Source organism: Pithys albifrons, chromosome Z (assembly GCF_047495875.1).
Source record: "Pithys albifrons albifrons isolate INPA30051 chromosome Z, PitAlb_v1, whole genome shotgun sequence".
NCBI classification, from domain to species: Eukaryota; Metazoa; Chordata; class Aves; order Passeriformes; family Thamnophilidae; genus Pithys; species Pithys albifrons.
Genome location: NC_092497.1, coordinates 48,082,815 through 48,106,626, shown reverse-complemented (window position 1 = coordinate 48,106,626; position 23,812 = coordinate 48,082,815). Strand labels below are relative to the sequence as shown.

At 36.7% G+C, this 23,812-nt stretch overlaps 1 protein-coding gene across 1 annotated transcript in view; it reads left to right on the top strand.

The window, feature by feature from the left end:
• ADAMTS19 (ADAM metallopeptidase with thrombospondin type 1 motif 19) overlaps window positions 1-23,812 on the top strand; it is a 155,887-nt gene that overhangs the window by 53,667 nt on the left and 78,408 nt on the right. Inside the window, exon 7 of the mRNA XM_071580398.1 lies at window positions 6,566-6,609. Coding sequence (XP_071436499.1) covers window positions 6,566-6,609 — 44 coding nt within the window. The remainder of the gene's footprint in view (window positions 1-6,565; window positions 6,610-23,812) is intronic.

Below are 23,812 nucleotides of genomic sequence, written 5' to 3'. Positions count from 1 at the left end.
TTTTAAACTTTACCAGTAATGTTTTCTTCCTTTTTTCCACTTTATTATTTAATGTTAATAATGAATCTAGATTCATTTGGACTCCACTCCATTGGCTTCCTAACTATTCTATATTTGTCTCGATATGCTATCTGCACCTTCAATTCAGTTATTAGCTAATTTAGCACACTTCTGAACTGTTGTTTTTCAGTTTGACTGAAACATGAACTTTAGAAGGCCTATTCATAATATCCTTTTTAATCTAGATTCTTATTTACAGAGCCTAAGTGATGTGTTAACTATGTTAAATATTTAAATACAGTATCTCCTGTTTTGCTTAAGTATACTAATCAGTGCATACTGGTGCATTTACCCTCAAAATAATAAACAGTTTCTGAAATAGCATTTATGCTCATAACATTGTCCATTTATTTAAATTCTCAGCTACATAGTAAATGTGTGATTTTTCTTGGCGTTCACCAAAACGGTTTTCAATTTAATTACATTAATTAAAAGGGAATTTATTAGTTAGTACATGTTCCCTTAGTTTATATGTGAGAATAATTTCAGAATGTCCCATTATGTGAAAAGACAAGAACTTCTTCAGTGTTGTCATTATTCATTTAGCACAATACAAATTAAGGCATTTGCAATTTGATGATAATGTCATTTGCCACAAGGGCCATTAATTGCAATTATTCTTTATAAAATTCTTATGATTTGAGAAAACTTGTTGCTTGTGCAATAAACCTCAAACATGTCTTTAAATGTTGTAAGTCTAAAATTGGTAACAGCAGGAGTTAGGCTGCAGTTTCAAGCTTATGCTACATTTTTCAAAATTACAAGCATCAAAGAAATTGGAAAATCAAGAGTAGAGTGAAGCCAAAAGGAAGATTCGGCAGACTGGTAAAATCCATTCTGCCTCATCTGTTTAACAAAGAAAATGTACTGAGATACTTTATATTTAGAAATTAGATAGTCTTTGTTTGCTGTGAATGTCTTTCATAGTGCTGTAAGTATAATTCTCTTAAGCAATGGATTAGTAGTTACTTTTCCTTGCTTATAGTTGTCTTCTGGGGTTAGTCAACTCATTCAAGTGCAGAATTCAGTCCTAAATCTCATGAAGCTCCTCTTCTCCCTCTCCTGAATAAGGACCTGTTTTTCCTGTGTATATAGAGCAACCATTTAGAGTAATGGGCATTCTGTGCTGAGTACTGGATAGAGGGGGGCCTTAGTGTACTTTAACCCCTTTCTTGCTTTCAGTGATAGACTCAGTTACTAACTTGTGCCACAAAATCTTCTGTATGCACTAATGGTAATGCAAATATCTTTTCCCTGTTTTACTAAGAGAAAGAAGGAAAAGGGCAAATTGTCTGAGGACAAGTGTGCATCATTATTTTATATCTCCTCTTGTAAGAATCTGCATCCTCTCTTTTGTGTAGCTTCAGTATTCCAATTCCATATATATATAAATCAACGGCCCAGCTGAAGTGCATGTACACCAATGAACGCAGTATGAGAAACAAACAAGAGGAGCTGGAAGCCATAGTGCAGCAGGAAAACTATGACATAGTTGCTGTCACAGAAATGTGGTGGGATGAATCACATGACTGGAGTGCTGCTATGGGGGGCTACAAGTTCTTCAGAAAGGACAGGCAGGGAAGGAGAGGTAGAGGGGTGGCTTTATATGTTAGATAGTCTCTTGACTCTGTTGAAGTTGAGGTCAGCAGTGACAAGGTTGAGTGTCTGTGGGCCAGAACCACGGGGAAGGCCAACAAGGCTGACACCCTTGTGGGAGTCTGTTACAGACCGCCCAACCAGGATGATGCAGGAGATGAATTATTCTACAAGCAGCTGGCAGATGTCTCAAAATCTCCAGCCCTTGTTCTTGTGGGTGACTTTAACCTGCCAGATATCTGCTGGAAGCTTCATACTGCAGAGAAGAGGCAGTCAAGGAGGTTCCTGGAGTGTATGGAGGACAATTTCCTTCATCAACTGGTAAATGAGCCTACCAGGGGTAAGGCCCCACTAGACCTTCTGTTTACAAACAGAGAGGGGCTGGTAGATGATGTAGTGGTTGGAGGCTGCTTGGGGCATAGTGACCATGAAATAATAGAATTTTCAGTCCTCAGGGATGTAAGGAGAGCCACCATTAAAACCTCTACTTTGGACTTCTGGAGAGCAGGTTTTGGCCTATTCAAAAAACTGATTCAGAGCATACCCTGGGAAACAACCCTTAAAGGCAAGGGGGTCCAGGAGGGATGGACATGATTCAAGCAGGAAATTTTAAGTGCACAGCAACAGGCTATACCAGTGTGCCGAAAGGCCAGCCGGAGGGGAAGACGGCCAGCTTGGTTAAATAGGGAGATTCTGCAAGAAATAAGGGATAAAAAGAAAGTTTACAGACTATGGAAAAAAGGGCTGGCTACTTATGAAGAATTTACAGATAGAGCTAGGTCATGCAGGAAAAAAATTAGGGAAAGAAAAGTGGAATTTGAAGTAAATTTGGCTATTTCAGTTAGGGATAACAAAAAGTCCTTTTATAAATACATTAATAACAAAAGGAGGGGCAAGGAAAACCTCCATTCTCTGTTGGACTTGGAGGGAAATACAGTTAAGGAAGATGAGGAGAAGACTGAGGTACTTAACACCTACTTTGCCTCAGTTTTCACCAGTAAGACAGCTGGCCCTCAAGACAACTGGCCTCTGGAGCTGGTGGACACAGAGAGGGAGCTGAATAGCCCTCCTGTATTCCAGGAGGATATAGTTACTGACATACTGAGCCAGCTGGATCCTAACAAGTCTATGGGACCAGATGGGATCCATCCCAGGGTGATGAAGGAGCTGGCAGAAGAGCTTGCCAAACCGCTCTCCATCATCTTCCAACAGTCCTGGCTCTCTGGGGAGGTCCCAGATGATTGGAGGTTGGCGAATGTCACCCCAATCCACAAAAAGGGCTGCAAGCAGGACCCTGGCAACTACAGGCCTGTCAGCCTGACCTCCGTCCCTGGCAGGGTTATGGAGCAGTTCATCCTGAGTGCAATCACACAGCACCTTCAGGGTGGACAAGGGATTAGACCCAGCCAGCATGGGTTTAGGAAGGGCAGGTCCTGTCTGACCAACCTGATCTCTTTTTACGATCAGGTGACCCACCTGCTGGATGAGGGGAAGGCTGTGGGTGTGTCTATCTGGACTTCAGCAGGGCCTTTGACACTGTCTCCCATAATATACTCCTGAAAAAGCTGGTAGCCCACGGCCTGGACAAGTATAGCCTCTCCTGGATTAAGAGCTGGTTGGAGGGTCGGGCCCAGAGAGTGCTGGTGAATGGAGCTGCATCCAGCTGATGCCCGGTCACTAGTGGTGTTCCCCAGGGGTCTGTGTGGGGTCCAGTCCTGTTTAACATCTTTAATGATGATTTAGATGAGGGGATTGAGTCCATCATCAGCAAATTTGCTGATGATACCAAGCTGGGAGGGAGTGAAGATCTGCTGGAAGGCAGGAGGGCTCTGCAGAGGAATCTGGATAGACTTGAGAGATGGGCTGATTCCAATGGGATGAAGTTCAATAAGGTCAAGTGCCGGGTCCTGCACTTTGGCCACAACAACCCCCTGCAGCGCTACAGGCTGAGCACAGAGTGGCTGGAGAGCAGCCAGGTAGAAAGGGACCTTGGAGTACTAATTGACAGGAAGTTCAACATGAGCCAACAGTGTGCCCAGGTGGCCAAGAAGGCCAATGGAATCCTGTCCTGTATCAAAAATAGCGTGCCCAGCAGGACCAAGGCAGTGATCCTTCCTCTGTACTCTGCATTGGTGAGGCCACACCTTGAGTACTGTGTTCAGTTCTGGGCCCCTCAGTTCAGAAAGGATATTGAGGTGCTGGAGCGAGTCCAGAGAAGAGCAACAAGGCTGGTGAAGGGACTGGAGCACAATCCCTATGGGGAGAGGCTGAGGGAGCTGGGGTTGTTTAGCCTGGAGAAGAGGAGGCTGAGGGGTGACCTCATCACTGTCTAGAACTACCTGAAGGGAAGTTCTAGCCAGGTGGGGGCTGGTCTCTTCTCCCAGGCACTCAGCAATAGGACAAGGGGGCATGGGCTTAAGCTCTGCCAGGGGAAATTTAAATTGAGATCAGAAAAAAATTCTTTCCAGAGAGAGTGCTCAGGCATTGAAATGGGCTGCCCAGAGGGGTGGTGGATTCACCATCCCTAGAGATTTTTAAATGCAGATTGGACGTGGCGCTGAGTGCCATGATCTGGTAAATGGACTGGAATTGGACCAAGGGTTGGACTCAATGATCTTGGAGGTCTTTTCCAACCCAATCGATTCTATGATTCTATGATTCTATTCTATATATATATACACACACACATATAAGGTGTAGAGGTGTATGCATATATACATATATATGTATGCATGTATGTATGTTATATATACACCCAGGAACATAGTCATAATGAAATATTTAACTTACTATGTGCAAATTAGAGAACTTTTTTTGTGAGAGTCACTGGTAAGTTTAGCTAGAACTGTAAATCTGTACTAAGGAGCTTAGTCACAAAGGTATGTAATGCATTCATATTCTTGGAAACTCAAAGAGTTAATATATTTTTTCAATGTAAATCAGGATCTAAGGATGGTTTGCTGTATTTTCTTCTTGCCAAATTGTACCATTTTCCCCAAGCCCCATAATGAAACCCTGAATGCATAGGATGACCATAGTCAGACTCAGCCAAGAAGGGAACACAAAACAAAAACAGCTCAGTAAGTATATGAGAACAAAACTATTACCTAAGTAGAAACCTCTTGGATATAAAATGTCAGATGGTATTCTTTTACATTTGAAGGTATGCTCTATTTATTTAAATTTTTTTTTTTTTTTTTTTTTTTTTTTTTTTTTTTTTTTGCTTATTATTACTTTCATTTATATTTACGGTGGTTGGATGTGTGTGCTTGGAAGGCAGTTTTTGTCTTTAGACTGTCTTTACACATGTTCTCTTGCCACATCATGAGTCCCATATTTCTAATTGTTCGGTCATGTTGTTTAACAGAACAATAAGTCACTTGTGTCACATAGCTCAAAACAAAGAATTGTGTTAAAACCAAGTGCGTAAATAAAATTTCTTTCAGGTTTGAAAAAATAAAATAACTTTCTTCTGTATCTGATTATAGTTTTCTGTTCACCACCTTTTGCTCAATTTCCAGGGCCGTTCAGAGTTTACTCCCAGAGTTGCTTTATCAGTTTGCTCACAACTTTGTCAGTTTATAGCACTATGTTTTTCTTCTCTGCTCTGTAATTATCTGGCAGTGATGACTGGTTAATCAAAAGCTATATAACCACATGTATCTGTCTGTGTGGCCTTCAACTAGTGTCAGAAATTTGCCAACCCCTTGTGATTGCTTTGGGTCTAAATCAGTAGGTAGGAATAATTTCTGGGAAACAAACAAACAAAGAACTCTTGGAGTCGTTAGTAAAAAAGGTAAGTACCAGTATCTTTCATGTCAAGGACCAAACAATTGACTGCATTTTGTTCCTGGAAAATGGGTACTTCTTTGTGTGTATCTTTATTATTATCAATCTATACATCGATCTATGTACCTTCATATACAGACTATAATAATTAAATTTCTGTGACCCATATGGTCTGTCTCTAAAAACAGAGACCATGATGCTGTTGCACAGCTGTAACATAGAACTTCTTTATTTGTGGGGGTGTTAAGCATAGAGTTTTTGGTTGTTACTTCCCCTTTAGTTCCCTCCCAATGTCCCAGGTTCATGGATACATCGGCAGCCATTTTTTTCACTTAAAATAGTGGATCAACATGAGTTATAAACACTCCAGTAAAAAGCAACTGTCCTGTTGCTCTTTTGGCAACTTTGTTACATGTCTCTGAGAACAAGTGAAACAGGTGTGAAGTAAATTGAATCCGAAGCACAGGTGTTGTTTAACACAGAGTTGAAATATTTATTTTACTTTATACAATAGAGCAGTCTTATTTATAGAGCTATGACTGGACTAAATATGTTGGAGATAGGGTAGTCTTCTCCCTGTGAGTTAATTTGTAAGTCTTTCATTACTATAATGGATGCTCTAGCACAAGTACTGATCCAGAATATATTCCTATTACTGATTTTTATCACTGATCTGATAGCACAAAAACTTTCTGACTCTGTCACTGATCTAAATGCTGGATTGCAATGCTACATTTGAATCTGGTGTCAAGCACTGAAAAAATTTTAATTTCAAATGAAAGAAAAAGTAACTTTAGACTTGTTACTTTTCAAGGTACTTACAGAAAAATTGAAAACCCCACCAAAACAACACAACACAGAAATTAGGTACAGTACAATTTGAATGTATGGTACCTGGTTCATCACCTGACTTCTCTTAAAGTTGTTCTGAGAGTAAACTGGAGTTTCAGTGCTTGAGTAATTCTGGCCTTCCCCTTGCTCTTTGTTGAGATAATTGTGTTCTGTATTTATTCACTGAGCCCTATAAAATGTTTGTAAATAGGTCACACAATTTTTACAGTCTAACAGCTTGACTTGCTTAACATTTTTCCTTTCCCCCCCCCCCCCCCCCCAATTCTAGGAAGGATTTCTGTGTACATAAAGATGAACCCTGTGATACTGTTGGTAAGTAAATAAATGTAAGAGACTGTGTATAAAATACTTACTAAGTGTTACATAACTAGAAATGTAAAGCTAAAAGATGATAGCAAATTGGTTATAGAAAACAGTAACTACCTAAAATGCAAAATATATTTTGAATGCTATTAATAGCGTTAAGTTTGTTTATGCTTCTAGGAAAGTACTGTGATTAAATACAATATTCCCATCCCTTTAGTACAGCAAAATTCTAAAACCTTTTTCTTTTTAATGTCATTGGCTAATACAAATTGTTATACTATTCTTAGTTCTGAAGTTAAAATAATATGTTTATGTTCGGGGTTTTCTATGCAATGGATTTATCTTTGATGAGAATATGTTTATAATGTGTAAAAGAAGTTTCCATAAGAATACAATATAATATAGTAGAGTGATACAGAATTTATGAACTATGTAACTTCAGAATACAGGATGTGAACTATTATGAAAGGCATCTTCTGACATCTTTAATTCAGTTGAGTGCTAGTCATTGATCTAGTTCACACACTTCTGGGAAGACAGTTTTTCATTGTAAATGTCTAGTGAAAAAGGTAGCACCCCCCCCCCCCCCCAAATGAAGAATGGAGTGTGTTTCACAGCAGTTAATGGTTAAGAATTCATTGTGTTCTTTCACTAATTGGTATATTGGTCTTAAATGAACTTTGTATAAGTGTTGGGTGCATTTATTTTTGATTTATTAGTAGGAAAATGTTTCCTTCCAGCTGAAAGAGGAAGCAAGTGACAAGAAGTATTCAGCATTTTATGTTGATCTAAACTGAAGATTAAATCTGGAGTACTTACAGTATATCTAAATCAGGAGAGGCTGCTGTCTGGATATCACAGATGAAGTTACTGTATTCAAGGATTTTGCTTGAGATGTGTTTCCTTTTTGGTTGAACCTTGGAGGTAATAGAGGGACTATTTATCTCTGACTTTATCTGTGGAATTTTAAATGGATAAGATTGAACTGACTCAAGTATTGGTCATTCACATTTCTGTGATGAAGTAGCTTGAACAAAACTTGAAAATGAGGCAGTGCATTACTCATAAGTGCATAGGAAGAAAAGAGTTTGCAGTCCTAACATAGTGATTAGAAAAATGAAGTAGAGACCTTTGCTGTCTGAGCTGATATTTCATGGAATGGCTGTTGTGGGCTTTCCCACTCTCAGTATTGTTGTTCAGAAATTTCTTCAGAAAATGAAACATAGTTTGTATGTGTTGTTCTTTACATGTAGGTGTGATTGTACAGCAAAAACTTAGGTCATTCTTTTCCTGATGTTTCATCATTTATTATATGAATTCAGTTATCAGTTTCTGGATGAATACAGTGCCTTTCCATAAGTTCAGTGTATAATTTCTTCCATGCACATTTACAGTACTGTGAATCTGTGCTCACGGTGTTAGGAAGATAATTTTCTCAGGATCTTGTCTACCATCATGTGGGAGCTCATCTAACAATGCGTGCTGAAGAACTTCATGCATTTCTCTTCAAAGAATTTTCAAGTTCTCGTAATGTCACATCAATATTTTTTAGGCTAGCAGGTCTATAATGCCAAATTGTTGCAAGTACATTTAGATAGAAGGTAGTTTCATTTTGACATCATTTCTTGATTTCCCTAAGAAAGCTGAAAGAGTGATTCTAGATTGGATCATGAGTAAAAGTTTTTTGAAAGGAAATGAAGGGCAATTTAACCTTACTATAGATATAGTAAGATTAAATTCATGGAACAAGTTTATAGTCTAAAGGAGACAGTACATTCTGGGGGTGTATAATATTCTTTAAATTATAGAATTTGCCAAAGATAGTAAATGAGAAGTGCTAATGCACTATACAATTCCCACATGTCCAGAGTTTGCCCCAAATTCCCCCCAAAAAACCAAGAAGAATTCACCACAATACAAACTTTTGTCTACCATAAAGAGTGGAATAAGGCAATTCTGTATGAAAGATTAATATAATTGGAAATATATCTGAGTCAGTCAAGGTGATTTTTATGAACTTACATAATTCAGAAATGAAAGTCATGAGAGCGAGGCATGTACAGGGCAGACCTGATTATTGGAAAGGGTTGTCATGTTGGATAATAGTTCTTCCCAGTGCTTAACACTAAGCAGACAAGTACTGGATTTTTATCATTTAGTCATTAAATGCCAAGACTGACAGTTTTCAGATTGGACATGAATATCCAGTTAAGCCATATAGACTAAGTGCCAGTATTCTATTATATAGACCAAATTTTCATGTATTTAGGCAGCAAATAAAATAACAGTGATTTATATGAAGATTTAATTGGTTAAATGTATAATTAAGCAAGAACTCTGTTAACCGAAAAAATTGTGTACTCAAAATCAAAACCATATGTCAAATCTCTCTAGAAATATAGTGAAATACATGTGGTTAATGATATTGAACAAAATATGTGGTGATTATCTTCTAAATATTCTTTCACAAAGACAAAGTGACAAATACAATTTTTTTTCATAATGATATAAAATATAATTTGCATTGATTGCCAGAATTTTAAATTCTTAATCAGGAAAAAAAAATCTGTCTGTCCTAGTGTTCAAACACAAAACTTGTGGATCATGGAGAAGAAAAAGCTTTGGCTTGAACTCATTGTGGCCTTCTAGTACCTAAAGGGGGATTATAAGAAGGAGGGAGAGGGACTTTTTATGCAGACAGGTAATGGCAAGCAATTCTAAAACATATTAATACTTCATATTTTATTGTTTTGCAAAGTGGTCAGAAAGACAAAAATTAATTTAGGAATTTTATTTGATTCCCCAAAGTGTGTTGAAGTTTAGAAAGCAGAATGCATTTATTTTATGCCTTTAAATATGAAGTATTGTACTATTGCTAGAAAAGTTTGGAAATCTCTGCTATAGCCATGCGAGTTGTGAGGCTGCTTCCTTACTTCATAATGTAAGTCCAGAGTAACTCAAAATAGTACCATACTTGTCTAATTCCACACTCCTGTAAAACATTAAGTAGACTCTCATGTGGTATCAGTTAACCCAGGTCAACTGATTTCAGCTTGGCTATTCTGATTGCAGCACTGACAATTGTTGCAGCCCCTGTCAAATTCTTTCTGGGTGGAGAACCAAAAAGCAATTGTTTCAAGCTCTAAAACTGACCAGACGTAAGTGTCCTCAGGCTTCCTCTGGTTGATTTGCTGTAGCAGTTTTGGGTTTTTTTAAATTTCTTTTCCCTCCTGCTCTGCTTATGTGTTTTCTCTCTGTCTCCTATTTCTGCACAGAAGTGAGGTCCTTTCTCTCCACCACCGGTTCTTACATTTCTTCTGTAGCTTAAAGAGTGGTTTCAGACATGACTTTACAGTACAATTATTAGGGACATACTGTGAATAGACCAGAGGACTTTTCCGAGGGTGGAAGAACATGACGATGTTTATATACAAATTAAATGTAGTTTAGCTAATGAAAAGATTGGTTTAGGTCTGTAATTTCCTCCAGAAGACAACTGATTTTTAGGATCATAGCACGTCTCTCCTCCAAACAGGCTTTGTCAGCTTAGTTAGAGGGAACTATCTTTTGAATTTGTGCTGATTTGGAGTGTTGTTCTTTTTCTTGTACTGATGACAGTTAAAATTATGGGTGTAGATGTCCCAGTGAATTTCTGAAAAATCAAAGAAAAATATCAATTATCCATTTTCACAAAATTAAGTCCACAGTAACAGAACAAAATTTAAACTGGGAGATAGAACATGCTGTATTGTTCTTCTGTGAACCTTTTTGTTATCATACTTGAGTGAGATGAGTAGTGATTCATCGGGCAACTTGTTAGGGGGATATTGCACAGAGCTTAGTACCAGCAGGTGGAAGTAAACTGATATTTTGTCAAGAATTAGTCTACCAGGTAAACACAAGAAGACTGTTTCTTGAAGCTGGTGTATGCACATTTGAATTTCTCTTCCTCTTGTCTTTTCCACTTCAACAATCAAGATTTTTAATCTCTAAGACATACTTGTTTTGAATTAGATTTGTTTATCTGCTGCTAGCTAATATTTTCTGTGGAAACACTATGATAGGAGAGTTCTTAGTGTACAATGTTACAAGCATGGGCAGATTGTAGAATGATACTTGTGTTGGCAACACAACATTTCTGTTGGAAACTCACTAATCTGAACAAACTGAGGTAGTGACTGTTTCCAAGAGAGGCTGTGACTTTTCTGGGACTGCCTTGCTTCAGGGCTCCTCACTGCCTTGGTTTGGGAACCCTCTGCCTCCTTTTCCATTCTTTCTTTGTGCCAGCAAAAAGATTCAGCAAGTCTTAGCACAAACATGCAGTTGTGTATGGTGAAAGCTGTGATTGTTTCCTTAGTAAAATTTTGTTTGTAGTTTCCATGTAGCTCCCTATTTCCATCAAAGCTGTATGTTAAACTGACAGATAGAATTTAGCAGGAATGCTTGAGAGGTTCTGGAAGTATTCACGGATGCACAGAGTTGTTCATCTCAAAATGGTTTTCAAAAGGTGTAGCAGTGAGTGTAATTGCTACAGTTGGAAATACTGGCAGGCAGAATAAGCAGCACAAGATCAACAAATCAGCAAGTGAGAGGATCAGGAAGGGAACCAACCATATTCTTTCTCCCTGTTCAGCCTATTACATTTTCGGCATTTCTATTGCCTATGTCATGGCTTCTAAAAAAGTCTAAAATGTTGGCATGATGTCATATCACTGTAAGTTGTAAAGCTACAAGTAAATTGATCCTCAAAGAGTATGTATAAATTGAAAATAATTTGCAGACAAAAAACCCCTTCTGTTCTGTTCCCTAAAATAGTGGAAAAATCTTTTGAGACAGAATTAGCCCGGGAAAAGTAGAGTGCAACTCTTTACTGAAAAGCTTTTCAATGTACAAAGTATATAGATGCATACCCTGCCCCCAGTGACGGCCTTGTGCTTCTGCAGGTGGAACCTGAGGCTCTTTGTGGCTTGCTCCCGCTCCCATCCCTTCACACTCCATATATAGAGATGCACCCAGCTTAGGGGTATTACAAGTTTATAGCACTACTTAATTACCATAACTAAAGCTTACATCCAACCCAAGAATCCCTCACCCCTCGTATCACTCTGGTGCCACCCCTAGAACTGCCCTGTTGGAGCATCTCTGAGAGTCCTGAGTCTTCTTTTTTTTTGACTGCAATATGTATTGTTATTCTAGTCCTAGTACCTGTGTCCCAAACACGATGTTCTGGCTGTTATCTCACCCTTGAGACAGAAGTCCAGGAATGTGGCACAGAGGTAGAAACTGTTAGGTGCTACCTCAAATGTGAGAAACTATACAGCTATATAAAAATCTAGAAATATGTGAAATCTTAAGTTATCAGTTCTACTATTTGAGAGCCGTTGCTTTAATAATTTTATCCTATAATAAGTATTAATTGCAGTTCCTGCTGGTAGTTGTTTTTTTCCAAAGTATTTATTGAAGACAGACCATTCCAGATATATCAGATACTAAGCACCTATATCATAGTATTATACCTTGTCTTACAGTATATGATTCTTCAGGTAATACTTCTCTCATGTCTTCTTAAAATCTACAGGTGTACAACATGTGCTCTGTGAAATGTTGTGACCATAGGTAATGTTTTGAAAGATTTTATGATAGCCAGTAAAATGGCCTAGTAACACTGATTGCAGCAAAAATAGAAAAGGTACCGGATTCAGTTACCATAAGCCTTTTACTACATTCAGTGTAAAAAAACAAGCCTCTGTCAAAGGAAGGCCAGGAATTTTCTCAGCATGTATAGAGTTGCATTTGACCTAACATGTTATACTTATGATCCATTTTGAAGGTAGCTTTTGCCTTGAATAGTGATCTCAGCAGATTTTTTTCAATTACTATCTTCTTGCTGCAGCAGGGAGAAATTTCTTTTTTTAATATACTTTTCCTACTGGCGCGCCTGTATTGCTCTGTACCAACATGCTTATCTCTTAGTTCTGGAAAAAACTAGAACTAATAAAATCTTTCAGAAATAGCAAATGGAACCTTTCTTATGCTTCATGAACGATGGGGTTTTCAGCCCTTCATTGATCTCAGAGGACTTCAGCTACAATGCTTTAATTGTGATCTCATGGAGAGCAGGTAATTAAAAGGTGTTTTCAGACAATATTTTGTATCTTATTGTTGCAAAGTGTGGAATATGTCAAGTTTATCTTAAATCAGGATGTTCTTTGATATGAGATCATTGTTCAAGCCCAATCAGCAAGAAAGGAGACCTGATCAATGGAACAGGGAGCGTCTAGCATTCCTTAGCCAAGGACATCCGGGAACTGACAAGTTTTAAGGATGCAGTAAATCAAGATGTTATTGTATGTCTATGTCTACCTTGCTAAGTTAGCAAAACAGTCAAGGTCCATGTATCCTGTAGCTGAACTATGTTCATTATAATACTAAAAATCATGGCTACAGATCAAAAAGAAACCTTGTCAGGTGAAGATCCTTCCCCTGAGCATGCATAAAAGTTAGCTGGGGTTTTGTAACTTGTGTGGAAATTCAATCACAAATTGTAATAGAGAGGCTATAGTTGGGAAGTTATTAACTCTGAATTTCTGTATATAAATAATAGCACACAAAGTCCAGTGGTTGTGCTTGATTTGTGGAATGCCACTGAATACTGAGGCTTGCACAACTCTGAAATAAATAAACAATGTCTCTCTTAAATTTTTAATTATTGGCTTGTTGCATACTGGGTAACAAATCCAATTTTGGGCAAAATTATGATGTCTCAAAGAACTGGGGTTCCTTAAAAATTGCTTCTATTTTTAAAACTGCATACTGTGTCATTTGATCCTCTATTTTTTGGATATCATCTTCAGTTAAAACATCCCCTATAAGAACACATGTTCCAATCTAAACTGTTTCCTAGAATCCATTTTCCAGTAAAATAGTGACATTGCAATCTCTAAACAGAATTCCCTTAAAAACTATTGTCAGATTGTTTTGGGGGGTTGGTACAAATATAGTATATTTTAAAAATTCAAATTTGGTAACAGCTAGTGTTACATATACAAAAACAATAGCGGAAAATTAGAGCACCATCAAGTCTTTCTATCTTTGCAAAGGATCTAAATAGCATGGATGCAAATGATGACTGGTAAGGAATCAGACAAACACCTACATAATAAAGACCACAAACTAAAATGAAGTGAAATAATACATTTTCCATCCAACATAGCAAAATGCCAAAATAGTTTTATTTACTTTTCTAATATGAAGGCTGTTTTTCTTTAATACAAAGGACTTGTACTTCTTCTCCAAACTTTCCCCCTAAGGACAGTGGTTTAGATCAGCCCTATGCATTAAGAGCTACACCAGAAATAGGGAGTTGGGCAGACTATCCATGTCCAATGAGGGTTAAGTCTGGAAATACTGAAGCTGAACTCTTAGGACCAGTTGCCAATGCACAAGTGGCCAAAGGACTTTCACTGAACACAGGCAGCAGCACAGCAGAAGGCTTTTTTCCCTGTGCTTCTTCATCTGAATCCATTCATCTGATGTCTCTCCTCTTATAAAAAAAAAAATTCCTCCATTGTGCATAGCTGCTCTTAGCCTAACCAAACGATAAGCATTTGCTGAGAATCAGAGTGAATTCCCTCATGCTGAGCTGTAGGCTGCTGTGTTTGGACTCCTGTAGGCACTTAATGCTAATTTAAAGCGAGTTGAAGTACCCATGGGCTGCAGAACAGGAGCCATGTCAGCAGTGTTAGACTTTCTGCTAGTCTTCTTTTTGTTTGTTTCTTCTCTTTTGAGGGACAATTATGGAAGTAATGGTCTTCCAAATGCAGTTCCAAACCAACATCTTAGTTTAAAGTGCTGTCACTTGCAGGGGCAAGAGATTTGCGCTCAGAGAAGGCAAATAGGAATCCATAAATCCTGAAACCTGGTATGTACCAAAGTTTGGGTACAGATTTTTCCACAAGACACATAAAGCTGAAAGTAGAGGGTGGGCCAGAACCACTTCTACATAGGATGGAATATAGAACCTATGTGTAGGTCCTGCCCTATGCATAGCAGATGACTACTACTGCAATCTTGGAGAAAGAAATGTAGGAGGATGAAATCAGTAGAGGTTAGAAACATGAATTTTATAAGGTGTTTGCATACATATGGGATTATGAACATTACAGCATTACACACAGTCCAGTTGGATATTAGTGAAAAATGTTATATTTTAAGTAAATAAATAGTATTTGAACTTACCATTTAAAATTCTGTTCACTGAGGTTACCCATACGTGGACATGTACACCTTGCCCTCTTGCTGACCACTGTGATCAGCAGCATTTTCTGATATTCATCACTAGTGTAAATTTGTTTTGTTGTGAGTGTCACTGGTCTGGCTGCCATGGGGAATTCAGAGAAGGGGGAGAGCACTTGAATGGACAGATTGGATGATGAGAAACAACTATAGCAAGTTCTCCCAGTGAAGGCATATCTACAGTCATTTCAATTTCCTAAGTCAGAAGTGCTCTCTGACATATCTCCAAGCTTGCTGCTACACAAAATACTCAAAATACAAATTTTGCAAGAGCATTGTAAGGCATGAGTTTTTGCTCTAGGAATTTATTTGCCCCACTGACAAAGACACTCTGCAAACATTCTATGTAAAGGAAAGACTTTTTTTTTGTAAGACTGCTGGCATTCAGAGGACTGGACTCACCATTTAATGTGCTATAGGTTTCCTATAGAGATTTCCAAAGTGTAGCCTAATCTAAACCATTCACATTACTTTACAATACGTAAAATTTTGCATTCATACAACATTCTTTTACAGCAAGATCATGATAATAAATTCACTGTGCCTACGGAGGAGCACTTCATATAGTGAAAGCAGGACAATATTTTAAGTGCTTTTGTGGAAAAGCTAGCCATAGAGATCTTACTCAGTTTCACTTCATGAATTCTGTTTACTTTTTAAAAAAAGTCACTGTAGCTCAAATGTATAGTCAGTACCTGCAAATGCCTAAGTAGCTACATTTTTCACATGTGGCTTCTGAACATTGATTTTCACCTGTAGAAATGCAAAAGTTTCCTAGGAAATTATATTCATATGATAGTCCAGTGTATCTAGTATGCAAATACCTTTAATACACATGATTTTTTTTTTAATTGTTAGAAAAATTTAGACTTCTACAGGCTGCAGAATAAAATTTGCTTTTGTTGGTGAGTTACATATAACTACAGGATAAGAGAACCTAATTAGATATGAGTTCCGATAAATGTAAAAAAAACCCAAAAACCAGACAGCAAAATAAATAGATAGAATTTAGCCTACCTCCTGTCATAAAATGTCAAATGAATTATGCATGCTTGGTGCAGTTTCTTGGGAAAGCATAATGTAGGACTACAGTATATGTGCTCAGTCATCAATTCCAGACATTGCTATTAGAAGCCTCTACTTTATTTTTCTTTTATTAAATTCAGTTCCAAAAATTATTAAACTTTCAGAAAAACTATTAAGATGCAGTCCCATCTTACCTTGCCCCTTGTTTTACTGAGTTGAACTAAATCACAAGGCTCCAGAGAGACCAGAGAGATAAATATTCACATCAAGACATGCAAACCTTTGTTTTCAAGCTATGTTGTAACTCAGACGCAAAATAACTAGGTTACAACACAACAGACTGTTTTGTTTTTCAGTGTTTTAGTAAAGTGTTTAAAGTTTAATTAATCTCAACAGTGGTAGGGTAACACAGAATAAATCTCTCAATGGACTCTTGATGGCAATTTCATAATCACTGAGCTTTTAATTAGTAACACTTACTGTACTTGAAAACCAAGTCTTTTCCTCCCTAAACAATTGATCAAGGAGTTGCTGCTTCAGGCAACTGTGTTTTCTTTATTTTATATTATTTTACTTTGAAGTAGTTAGTCAGTGCATTTAGAGGGCTGAAAGTAATGGCAAAAATCTATTTTGTTTTTCAGATTATACTACACATGTTATTTATGGCTTTTTTACTGAGTATGTGTTAACAGTCTATCTTAGGAGGCAGTAGAGCCTTAGAGAGAGTTTAGGAAGATAGGAAGGCTAATTTTCATGTCTACATCCAGTTTTGAAAGTTTACAATGAAATCTAGTACATTTTAGATAGAGCTAAGAAAATCTATAGCATTCTACACTGAACGTCTATTAGCCTCTGGATGTTCTAGTTGGAGGAATAATAATTTCTGAGAATGAAATGTTTCTCATTGGATGTGCAGGATACGTTTGTGTATTGTTGATAGTGTTGATATTTATGATTGTCTTTATTATTATCTATTTGTATAATAGTTAAAAATAAATACAGTATAGTTAAGGTTGTATTAAAGGTGCATTAATTCCTCAGTTACTAAAGAAATCATCTGTTTCAGATAATATGGTTATCTTGAGAAATCTCTGAGATTATCAATTCTTTTTTCTTATGTTGTAATAATAGCCATCATATTGCATGCATATCTAGTTCTTTTTGTGCATTCTGGTTCATGGATATTTAGTTGTGGTCTTTTTCTTTAGGTGACATGTAATGATTATTCTTACCGTACATTCAAAACTCAGCAGATTCAGCTATAAGCTCAAAGTCTGAATTTTGTTCTTGACTTGAGTAAGTCGTCTTGTAATGTGCCACAGTACCATCCATAGATCCTTTCATATCCCTCCTGTGAAAATGCAGTAAAACTTTGTCATTTTCTACAGATTATAGTAGTTCTTCTCTGGGTATATTTTTTATTTTATTTTGTATTTTTTTTCTGTGTTTAGTTTCAGCTTATCCAAGATATTTAAAATTGTGTATTAAAGGATTTAAAATATAGAAAGAATTTACTATGTGTAAGAATTTTAACATTGTGCTTAATAGCATTTAGAATATTTATGTTTTGACCTGGAACTTCAATTCCTTTCATAGGCAAAACTCCCATGTCTATCAGAAAAAGGCATTTCAGAGTAAGGACTGTGTATTTACTATGCATTAAAGAAAACAGAAGGAAGTTGCAAGTCAACTGTCACAATAATTTGTGTTAGCCTTGTGAATAGTGTGTCCTGTCTAACTTCATGTATAAATTCTTCAGTTAGGCCTACTAAACTCAAAAGTGAAAAATCTGTCAAGCCTCAAAGCTATGCTGCCACAGTATGCAAGAGATGCTCATGCCAAGGATACAGAGGGGTGCTGAGACATAAAGAAGAGAACAGAACTGGGCGTGGCTTAGCTAAGCTTAGGCAAAAATTCTTTCACTAGGAGAAAAGTTACCATTTTGGCTACTCAGTTTGCAAGAGATAAACGAGTGAGTGATTCAACGAATCTCTCACTGCATTAAACAGTGAATTATGTTCTGCGTCACTTTATTCATCCAGATTGTTGAAAGCCTGAGCCAGGTTCAAGCAGCTGTGAGCACTTAAAAATGTCCTTCATTGTCTCCTGGATTTTACAACTTCACTACTCATCTTCTATAGGTTGTTTTTATGTGAAAAATATTTAGATGAATCTTGTGCATGTTCTTAATAAAATCATGTGGGTTGGCAGCTGTAAATAATCATGCATCGATACTAATTTACTCTGTGTGCTATAATACCAACATGTAATCTGTTTTGATAGTATTAATCTTGTATTTAGCCCTTGGTAGATATGCTCATGTACAGTATTTTTATCCTTTCAAAAGAAACATTGGCAAAATTATGTATGAATAGTTAACTTTGTATTGCATTTTACATGGGAAAATCCCACTGGTTTTTAGTGTGTTTTCAGAATAAGAAAGACAGGTAACTTCTTGTTACTAATGCATTGATTTCTATGTCCTGTAGCTATATAATGGAAAAAAATATCAGTGTAATGGAATTAGATTGAAAAAATGTGCTTTTTTCCTTGATTTTGAAGAGTGGGATTAGTAGTCAGTGGTACATGGGTCCTTTAACTGAGGAGGAAAAGAAAGAGCTCCATATTTTTGGAGAGAACTGCAGATCTGTACAACTGCATCTAACTTGTCAAAATACAAAACAAATTGCTCCACAAATGCCAGCAGAAAGAAACAGAGGGGCAGGGCCAGTCTTACTCTTCATTTTAATGCCTTTGGGAAGATTTATCTTTTTTAATATGTTTCACAGCTCCCTTTTGTAAGATTTAAATAGCAACATGTTCCTCTGTATTTCTTTTTTGAGTCTGTACTGAAGTTTTCATGTTCTCAAGATGATGGCACCCTACCCTGAATAAAACATCATGTTGTCCTTTACTCAGCTTGCTCAAGTAGGGACTAGTGTGGTACATGAAGTGTAAGGGAGCGCTGGATTACCCTGCTTTTTGCAGACATCACAAAAGTGATTTTGAATAATAGGTGCCCTGGAAGAAGAAAGACCAGATACTCTCAGCCTTTTCAGCCGGCTTTCATTGAGTTCAAACTTTGTGAGAATCATGCCAAGAAACAAAGAATTTATGAAATGGAAACAGTTTGCAAGAACATTGAAATACGGTCTTGAAGAAACTCATCACATTGTGCTGTTGATCAGTTTATGTTGACTCTTAGGCAACATCATCACTTTCATCACATGTGCTAATACAACATGAAACAATTTATCCTTAGTTATACCAATGAAGATGAAATACAGGATGAATTTCTGCAGATAATAGTAATTTTAACTTAAATAATTTTGCTGTGTGGTGGAAGACTATTCTCAAGATGGGTTTTCCTTTGTTTTCATTTATCAAAATACAGTAGCTAATCTATGCATCCAGATCTAGTTAGTCTTTTCTGTATAAAGGGAAAACTAGCTACTTAATTCAGAATTCTTAGAAGATGTGTCTTCTATAAGCAGTTCCAAGATTAGCCATTTTCTTTCTTTTTCTCTTAGTGAAACAAAGCACAATTTCTTCACATAAAAAATCTTAACAGTTACAAATGAGAAAACTTTGGCCATAGAATAATACATCATTCTAAAAACAAACAAACAAACCCCAAATTAATACATCTTCCAATCCTCTTAGCTGCCCCTTGTCTATCATAAAAGAGAGAGCAGGTTACACCATGCTTTTAAAAAAGGGAAAAAATAATTCTAAATATTTTCTTCAACTGGGATCCAGCAGCAGTGAAATAATCACTTTCATATCACTTTGAATTTGATATATCATCAAAACATGTGGAATGTTTTACACAAATCACCAAGGTTGCAGAAAATGAGGAAGTGTTTTATGTTGCTGAAGCCTTGTTTGTGAAGGAACAATTTTATCTTTCTGTCACACAGTGTCATTTCCATAGCATAGGTATAATAAAAGAAATAGCAAAAGAAAGCAAGACAGTCTTGTTTTCCTCATATTTTACTACAGAAATAAAAATAGATACAAAGAATGTATGTTAAAATGAAAATTAGTCTCATAAGTGTTTTCACATTATTTTGTTGCATAGGCGATGGCACCAACCATCTTCTGGAAAGCAAGCACCAACACTAAATTACAGCAGAGTCAGCTTAATAGGGTATCAAGGCTGGAATATTTGTAACACCAGGGAAAGCATCAGTAATATATTCTGAAGAGATCAAATTGATAAGGGTAATTGATGTTACATAAGACTTGGAAGCATATTCAGAAAAAAAGGAGTTGATCGAATTAGACAGGAGGTGGATTCATAGGCATTGCAATTTGTGTAGATGTACAGAACATGGGGACAGCTTTAGCAACTGGGCATTTTATGAATGTGAGAACTGAAATTCAGGTGTCAGCAAGGCAAAAAGAGAGACAAACACTTGGGTGAATATTTTCAGTGTTTGGATGTAGTGACATAATTTTTAATTACCTCTACTGTATATTTTACCCTGTGATGCTAATATATTTTGATCCAAGTTTACAGAGTGGTAGGCTTATAATATTTTAAAGTATGTTAAAGAAACCCTGCTCTTTACAGCGGTGGAAACAGCTCTTACAACTCATTGGACCATGTTATGTTCCAGGATAATATCTAATCATCATATTTCTTATGGGAAGAGTCAAATGTTCTCAGAAGCAAAATCAGAGACAAGAGACAGCTTTAAAAATGTAGTGTTTACATTAAAATAGGAGTGCAATGTGTATTTTTAGATCTTTATTTTGTTTTTAAAACAAAAAAACATTAATCTGCTGAAAATGACATATATACTCAACTGTTAAGGTTACAGAAATTATGTAAAATTCCCATTTAGAAAATAGAGGCTAGCTTAAAATTGATCTTGAAAACTAGGGTAACTTTTAGGATAAAAATTGTGATACCTTTGTGGTTCCCCTGGAAGTCCGAAACTATCCTTACATCAGCATTTTCATAAACATGCTGTTCCTGTGCACTGTGCTTCGTATTGCCTTGGGCCAGTGCCCTTGACATTAAATGATGACACTTTTAAAAAAAATACTTTAGAAGAAAATGTTGGGAAATTTTTATGTATTCTAAACATTTTAAATAATTTTAAATTGACCAAGTCTTTCTTTTTATACTACTTTTAGAAATGGATGTTTAAAATAGGTGATTACATTTACAGCATGAAGGACGTATCTAATAGGAGACCTATAATAAATTATTAGAAAGAGTTATCTTCATTAAATGAGGTCAGTTAATGTTAATGCTAGCAAATATTCATAATGTGATTTCTTATAAGATGGTGTTCTTGGCAAACTAAAATTTCACTTGCCTTTTTGGCAAAGATACCTCCCTTTGAGTTCAGATTAGAAGCTGTTATTCTTACTTCCCCTTTTAAAGTCATACCCTAGCAGAAGTTTCAGTTTGCAAGTCTCTATAACATTTTGCAGAAAGTATATGCACTGTGCTAGAAAATTAATTTATTCTTACTCTGTGAAAAATCAGTCTTTTTAAATACTTGTCCCAGTAAATCTATACTATCTAATTCTTAAGATTTTTGAATGGACCAATATCAGATATAAACTAGCCAATAGCAATCAGGTTGTTTAAGCATTGAAGATTTGTTGCCATGAATCAGGAGGTTTATTACTAAAAGAACTTTCTAGAAGGAAAAAATGTAGACCTGATAACACTTTTCTCCTATTATCCATTTTTACAATGAGACATTTATTTTCAAGTAATCTGAAAACTAATTTATCTATTTTAAGAACTTCACAGAGAATTTCCACTTTCAAGAATGTCTCTACCCTCAAGCTTTTGTGTAACATTATTAAACACATACAGTCACTTACACATTCCAGATGTTCACAGTGGTCCTACTCGCATCCTGACAGTTTCAAGAGATACTATATGCTTCAGTATGACATGATTTTAGTTGCCAGCAACTAAACAGAACTTGGCTCAAATGGAAAACAATAGGGAAAATGTATTTTAGAAAAGGTTTGTGTGGGTACTATATAGATCAGGATTACTTTTTGTTCCATCCTTTGAAAGAATATCCTCTGTGGTGAGCAATGAAATACAGAAAGGTCAGAATTCCCTGACCGGGCTCTGTTAGGTATTCCATATGAGGAGTGTTTAATGTTTAAAACAAAATTTACTTACCTGAAGACATTTGATGTTATGTGGTATTTTGATTCAGCATAGTGGTATGGCAATATACTGAAATCACGCAACTATAGCTATTGCAATGTACAGTGGGACCACAGAACAAATCTGATTCTCACTATGGTCTTCATATACTCCTATACTCACTGTCATGATGCTGGACATTGCCAGGTGCTGGGAAGCAATTTGTGAGTTAAAGCTGACTCAAGCCCATTGGTCTTTCCAAAATTAATATTGTCAGCTCAGTTTTGTACTCTCTGTGGGGCTGAGCCACATACGCATGCACTTACTCCTTGCTGGGCTGGCTAAAGCAAGAAGCCATTTACACTCTTTTGGTTAACTCATGAGTAAACATTTACACAAGCAGTTAATTCACTGTACTGATAGAGGCATTTATCTAAAACTAAGCTTCCAATCCCTCCTGTGTTAAGTTCAGTTTTCTTTGCAACAGCTGATCTGTGCCTACATTCTTTGCTCAGCTTCATAAGCACTTCACCCTTGCCTATTTCATCTGGTTTAGAGGGTTATTGTCGAGAAACCAAAAGGGATTGTTGGGGTTTTTTTTAAGCAACAGGTTTATTTAGGAAAAGCAGTTGTGGAAAACAAAAATGAAAGATTGACTAAATAAAGATCTAAAGAGTGGGAAAATAATAGTATGTATTTGTTTATAGGGAAATGTAGATACAGTTGGTCAAATGAATAGACATAGCCTTCATACTATGTGTACCTTGTAGCACTATACAACTGTAGGTGCCAGTCTGGAGAAGTGGTGTATCTGGTCACAAAGGTCAAGAAGTAAAATGGAAATGTTTTCTTTGGTTTATGTATTTCCTAGTCATGATGATGATCCATTTACAGCAGTCTTTCCTTAGCTTCTGGGTTAGGGCTCATTCTACCAAAGAAAAGCATAATTCAAGCTCTACCTTTTCCATCTAGCATGAGTTTTAGAAGATATTTCTTCCTATTGGTCTTTTTTACGCTGTGTATATATGCTGTAGATAAAAGACAGTAATGGACAATGATAGGAATTTGTGTGTAAAGAGCAAATTCTCTTTGCTGCTTCACTACAGCTGATCAGAGGATTAGAAGTGCCAGATTTTTAGCTAACATGAGGACTGGGAACAGGTAGTTCACACAAATAGCTTTAACTGTTCGCTTTTTCCCTAGGAAAAAAAATGTGAGCTCCAGAAGGGGCTGATAGAAGAAGCTACAAATACAGCCTGAAAGCCTGCAAACCAACATTGTGACATAGCCCACCTTTAAAGGAAATGTAACTGTAAAATCAGCTGGAAAAGGCAGAAAGCAAGTTAGTTGTTAAAATTCCTCGTGGTGTAGCACAGTGTTCATTGTCATCATCTCACTGTCTTGTCTGTAACGTAACTAAGGCTTTTTTTCAGTGTACAGAAACAGAATTTTATGGTAGGAGGCAGGCCTCAACTTGTGACCTGAGGCATGTGGTACTCATTCAAAGTAAGCTGTGTATCTGTCATGTCTGTACAATGCATCAGTGAAAAGCATATCCTCAAGATAATTTATTTATGCATGTATTTGGTGAGAGCTGTTCTGAAATAGCTAGTGATGAGCTTGAAACCTGTTTCTAGCTTTTTAAGTAACGTTACGTCTTTTCTTGGAAAGCTTCATTCGGCTTTGTTGCCAAACCAGTGAGTTGTCTCCTTTTCAAAGTCAGATCTTATTTGATTTTATACAGCAAAGTTCCATGAA